The 6,035-nt window shown below is 38.3% G+C and overlaps 1 protein-coding gene across 1 annotated transcript in view; it reads right to left on the minus strand.

Moving 5' to 3' along the window:
* Positions 1 to 494: 494 nt before the first annotated feature.
* LOC110080240 (DGAT1/2-independent enzyme synthesizing storage lipids) overlaps positions 495 to 6,035 on the minus strand; it is a 23,124-nt gene continuing 17,583 nt past the window's right edge. The window contains exons 5-6 of the mRNA XM_020795980.3: positions 4,199 to 4,338; positions 495 to 2,178 (exon numbers count right to left, since the gene is read on the minus strand). Coding sequence (XP_020651639.3) covers positions 2,092 to 2,178; positions 4,199 to 4,338 — 227 coding nt within the window. The 3' untranslated portion in view covers positions 495 to 2,091. The remainder of the gene's footprint in view (positions 2,179 to 4,198; positions 4,339 to 6,035) is intronic.

The raw sequence follows: 6,035 nt of genomic DNA on the forward strand, positions 1-6,035 counted from the left end.
TTATTTATTTATTTATTTATTTAATTTCTATGCCACCCAATCTACCCAGAGGTCTCTGGGCGGCTCACAACAATTAAAGTTCAATACAATAAAAGATAAAATGATTAAAATACAATTAAAATACAATTAAAATACAATTAAAACACAATTAATTAATTTGTGTCCTAGTTTCTCCATATATGGAACTGGTCTGTCTGGAGATCTAATCAATTGTTTGTCTATCAAAGTAACATTTTTAATAAACCATTTTTCCCTGAGACGTCTTTTCAAAACTTGGCAATAATTATTTCTCTTTCTTTCTAAGAAGGCTTCCTCATTTTGCTGTTCTAACTGGACACAAATAATGTGCTTCTCTTGTATCCATTTGACCATGTGCAATGTTCAGAATATTTCATATGAGTGCTCTTGTCTGTAGTGAGACAAGAGTGAGAAGTTCGAGGGTTGGAACATTTACCATTTTTGGTTTCCTTTGGAAGAAAATCACTAGAAATCAATGTCATTCTGCAATATTTGATTTTATTTTCAAATACAGAGACTGAACGTTAGTGGAGGTACATCTGAAAAAACAAATAACCATATCCATTGCCCTACATCAGATGTTCAGAGAAACTTCCAATATTTTTTTTAAAAAAACACTCATACATATTAATTTACAGAATGCAGCTTTGATCATATCATTCACACTGTAGTTCATAATATATTTTCAAACAGCCACTTAAACTGCAATATGCTTACCTGGTAGGTGGAAACTCTGCTTTTTTGCTTTTCAGAAGACTTAAACACAATTGTATGTACAGTATGTTTACTCAGAAGCAGGTCTCATTGCCTTTAATGGAGCATAAGGTAAAGGTAAAGGTTCCCTTTGACATTTTTAGTCAGTCGTGTTTGACTTTAGGGGGCGGTGCTCATCCCTATTTCCAAGCTGTAGAGTCAGCGTTTATCCGAAGACAGTTTCCGTTGTCACATGGCCAGCATGGCTATACACGGAACGCTGTTTACCTTCCCACCAAGATGGTACCTATTTATCTACTCGCATTTGCATGCTTTCGAACTGCTAGGTTGGCGAGGAGCTGGGACAAAGCGACGGGAGCTCACTCCATTGGGTGGATTCGATCTTACGACTGCTGGTCTTCTGACCCTGCAGCACACAAAGGCTTCTATGGTTTAGCCCACAGCGCCACCACGTCCCTTTTAATGGAACATACTACTTTTTAAAGATTGCAGTCTTTTGGGAGATGGTAGGACATTTGGGAGATGGTGGGATCTGGAAGGACAGATCCTGAAGCTGAGGCTCCAATACTTTGGCCATCTCATGAGAAGAGAAGACTCCCTGGAAAAGCCCCTGATGTTGGGAAAGTGTGAAAGCAAGAGGAGAAGGGGACGACAGAGGACGAGATGGTTGGACAGTGTCATCGAAGCTACCAGAATGAATTTGGCCCAGCTCTGGGAGGCAGTGGAAGATAGGAGGGCCTGATGTGCTCTGATCCATGGGGTCACGAAGAGTCGGACACGACTAAACGACTAAACAACGACGACGGGACATTTTTAAAAAAAGAAAGCAAAATTTGCTATGCTGGTCCATGAGAAGAAATGAAATCTGCAGTTGGGCAAAACTTTGTTAGGACTGACCAAAATGTCTTGAAAGGTCTGTTAGTCTGGACATTTAGTGGCACTTTGGCTAATCCTCTTAAAGCGATTACTCATCTGTAGATTTTTTTTTCCTGCCAGTTCCCATGGGAACATCTCATAGGACTCTCCTCATTCTCAGCACTGTTTTGCCAAGCCAGAAACGTTTGTCAAAGTATTACTTCAAGACCATCTGCATTGTCCTATTCACAGCAATTAAATATTGAAACATTAAAATATACAGTATAATTAAACAAGTGTCAATGCTTGTTTTGTAATCTGAGGGAGAGCCATCGTGTAATTCTCCAGTCAGCTACATAGTACTCAAGGACAGTAAAGTTATTTTGACACCTGAGGCAAAAAAGGGAGAGGAAAAACCTCCCATGAGTGCTGTTTCCCAACAGTAAAAATAATTTTAAAAATGCATAATGGTGAAACCAAACCATTTCAGTCTTTTTTCTATTCTTAGTGAAATCTTTCCTTTAAAGCATGGCAGATGCTTCCCGGAATTCTCTGGTGCTTTTGAATTAATGACTGGAGTGCATTCTTGGTCTGAAAATTAAATAAAAGGGGAAAACAACTTCAGGTTTTTAAAAACTAATTCCATAGGCATGAACGATGGCCTATTCAAATAAAAATGAAGTGCTTATGAACAACATATGTATTTATGTACAATGTTTCATCTCTGAAACTGTTTTAGCTCTGTGGAAAAAGAGTTGCATTAGGGCTGCATTAAAATCCTCAGTAGTATATTATTATTGGCGTGGTTTAATTACATGAGTGAATAACCATGACTAAAACTATCTGAAAATTATGTTATTCAAAATAATAAATGGCAATAGTTTGAGGAATTTACTATTGTCTCATAATCAGTTTGTGAAAGATTAATTGCTTTTAACCCTGAATTTTGATGCTGGCAATGTTAACATATATTAAGGAGATCTGTCTCATGAGTTGCACAAGTGTCACTAGTTGTCTTTGACATATAGTTTAAATACTGGTAAGCTGAAATGTTACAAGGCAGAGTTGAACTGGCTTGAACCATGGAAAGACTTCCTAATGAGGAATTCTTTGCTCTTTAAGATCCAGTGCTCTTAGTGTGCTGTGGTATAATGGTTATGCAGATGTTCATTGTAATAGTCCTTATAGCCATCCAGCCTGGGCAGTCTGCCGGATTGTTGCAGATCAACAATTGAGAAGCCTGTATTTTATAAAGCTAATGGCTCTATATTACCCTTCCAATGCCAAATCACTTTCAAATATTCCTCAGTGCAACAGGAATAACCTTCAGCAATATACTGTTCCTGACAAAAATCATTCCAACTGCAGAGATGGTTATAGCTAAGCTCAGAAGGAACAGGGAAGCCTAAAAGCGCTCTGTGTGTGTGTGTGTGAGACGTCATAGTCTTTGCCACTCTGAAGATCATAGAACTTCTATCCAGCAAGCATTGATTCCACTGCACCAGTACTTAATGTAAGAACAACATTTCTAGCTTCTCTCCCTCCTTTATGTTGATATTTTAGCAAAACAATTTGAAGATGTGCATTTAAAAGACGCTTGTCTCCAGGAGCAAAATTTACCTAAGCTGTAAAGTCAATTTTCTCAGTGCTTCTTATACAGCTTAGTAGGAACCTTAAAGCAAAGCAAAGCAAAGCATGCTGCTTATATACCACCCCATAGTGATTCAAGCACTAAGTAATTATGCAGGCTACACATTGCCTCCCCAGCGAGCTGGGTACTCATTTTACCGACCTCGGAAGGATAGAAGGCTGAGTAGACAGTATTAGTATTCTAGTACTGGGCCATATTTTACCAAAGTATAACTTCCACATAAATTGGGTATATAGTTCCAAATATGTCATATTAGAGTCTGGAGAAAATATAGAAAAACAGCCATGCCAATTGTTTTTTGTTTGGTTAAGTGAGTAACTGATGAAAAAAGGAGTCAGATTATGGGTTTTTCTTTGCTTAATGTCTGTTTGTGAATAGTAATAAGCATGAGAGGGGATCTTGTAGATCAGTGGTTCCCAAACTTGGATCCCCTGATGTTCCTGGACTAAAAATCCCTGAAGCCTTCACCACTAGTTGTGCTGGGCAGGACTATTGGAAGCTGTACTCCAGAAACATCTGGGGACACAAGGCTGGGAAACACTGCTGTAAATCATCTTGCTGCTGTACACTGGTATTTTCAACCTTCAGGTTGCCCTTTGCTACATACGGCTTGGCATATTTTCTTTTGCTGGCAGTGCAGGCATGCTTTTGCAAGGTCATGTCACACTATTTCCTGATCTGTTGAGTTGTGGACACAGAAGCAAAAAAGGAGGTTTTCAGAAGGATTTAGTTAGTTATTTAATGGCCAAAATTCTGTTGCTTAGCATAGTAAATTGCATTAGAGTAAGCATTTTGATTCAGTGGTGGTTTGGTGAGTCATCTCCTCCATAATTGATTGAAATGAGCCTACTCGAACTGCAACTTCCTTTGCTAAAGCCAACATAAAGCATTTCTTCTAGACAACAATCTTTTAAAGTCAAGCTAAAATAAAGCAGGTATCAAAGATACTTTAAAATTTACCTTCTTAGCTAATTCCGCAGCCGTTACATTTGGATCATATGGAATAGGTTCTCCAATATATGTACGGAATTTGACTGGAAATCCACCATATGGAGGAAGAAAAGGCAATCGACTCAATTCATATAACCATCTAGCTAGTGCTGTTTCATTAAAACAGAAAGAAACATGATTAAAACTATAGTGCATTATGAGTTTTACAAAAAGGTTCAGTGCACTTTATGATTAAGAAATAAATCAAACTCTGAAGCTAAGATTTTTTTGACTGCATATGCTTTGTGATTGCGATGTATAAATCGATGTATTTCATTCACATAGGCTTGGTCATCCCTGCAATGGTTCTGCAGGAATTTTTCTTTAGCCCTACCTGGACATCCCTGATAATTCTGTGGTGCTGTCTTATATTGGTACTTATTTGGGTTAGCTTCCAAAATTTGATGAGATCTGGTTTGTTCATGACTCATATGGTGTTGATTCAAGTTCTAATCATTTTGCCGAGCTTCCTATAAAACCTCTCTCCATGCGAAGTTCTCCTGCAGAAGGTTTGTCATGTCTAATGTCCCATTCTGACCCATGTCAGAAACATTCTTGCTTGCTGCTTTTTTTTTTGGAATTCCTACAGAGAGGCTGGTGGGAGAGCAATTCAGATCTATGTTTCGTCTAAAATTCTGGTTCAAGAGGCTTTTGATTTGCATTTCAAAAAGAAGCTCTAGTTTCCAAAAGAAGTCAGAAGATGCTTCCTAAGCTTGCACAGAGGCTATTCAGACATTAAACCCCTATAACGAGTCCTTTAAAAAATAGGGGAAAGGAAATCTTAGAGTATGAATTGTTTGATTTACATCTACTTCTGTTGTTACTTGTATTCAAGAGAGGGGAACTTCTTGCTGAGGGGAACAGGAAGACTTGACAGCTTGTTTGCCCTAAGACTAGGGTGCAGTGCCATATTTGTTCCTTGCCATGCTGAACTCCCATATTTCATACAGGTAGCTGTTTTCTGAGAAAAAATTCTCAGAACTACTATCCTCTTTAAAAGTATTTGGCTTTGTCATCACGTAAAGCAGGCAAGTTTTAAAAGAAAACTGAGAAGGCATTTTGCCACCTATAAGACTTTCCCTAGTCTCCTGGCATTTATAGACTTTAGATGCTACTGAGATCAATTTTGTCGCTACTAGTAATATAGAAGCTGGCCAGACATTTACCTTCTTAGTTATTCCTTCCCTGCCTGGGACAAGAGAAAAGAGCTTCCGTTGTGCTGTGTTATTCTAAGAGCTGACTTTCCATCAGGGTGGACTGGTGAGGGTAGAGTTTTAACTAGCAATGTCGATACCTAAAGTCAGTGGCAGTGCCTGAGGCATACATTCTTCACAAGAAAAAAGAGGAGGAACATGTGAAAATTATGCTTTTAAAAAAGAAGAAGAAAAGGAGAGGAAGTTTCTGCTTTCAAAAAGCGAAGGAAATGAATAGGGTGGGAAGGTGTTGCTGTTTATTTTCCTAACACTTACTGCCTTACTTCTAGATTTTAGGGTCCTCGGGCAAAGCACAGACACACACACCATTCCCTGCTCTAGTTACAGCCCTAAGTAGGGAATAAAATTATAATAACACTTGAATTCTGCCTCAAAAAAGCAACTTGTTCAGCCATGGGGAAAGGAGAAGCAAAAAGTAGTAATTCCATGCATTACAACCTGCTTCCTCTCTTTCTTGTGATTTCTTGTTAAATTCTTCAAAACTCTTTAGAAAAAAAAATGGAAAGGCCAAGAGGATAAAAATAACCACCCTTATCATAATCTTCCACTGAGCTCAAGGTAATCTATAATCATTTTTCTATGCAAGCACCACA

The sequence above is a fragment of the Pogona vitticeps genome, chromosome 4 (genome assembly GCF_051106095.1).
Source record: "Pogona vitticeps strain Pit_001003342236 chromosome 4, PviZW2.1, whole genome shotgun sequence".
NCBI classification, from domain to species: Eukaryota; Metazoa; Chordata; class Lepidosauria; order Squamata; family Agamidae; genus Pogona; species Pogona vitticeps.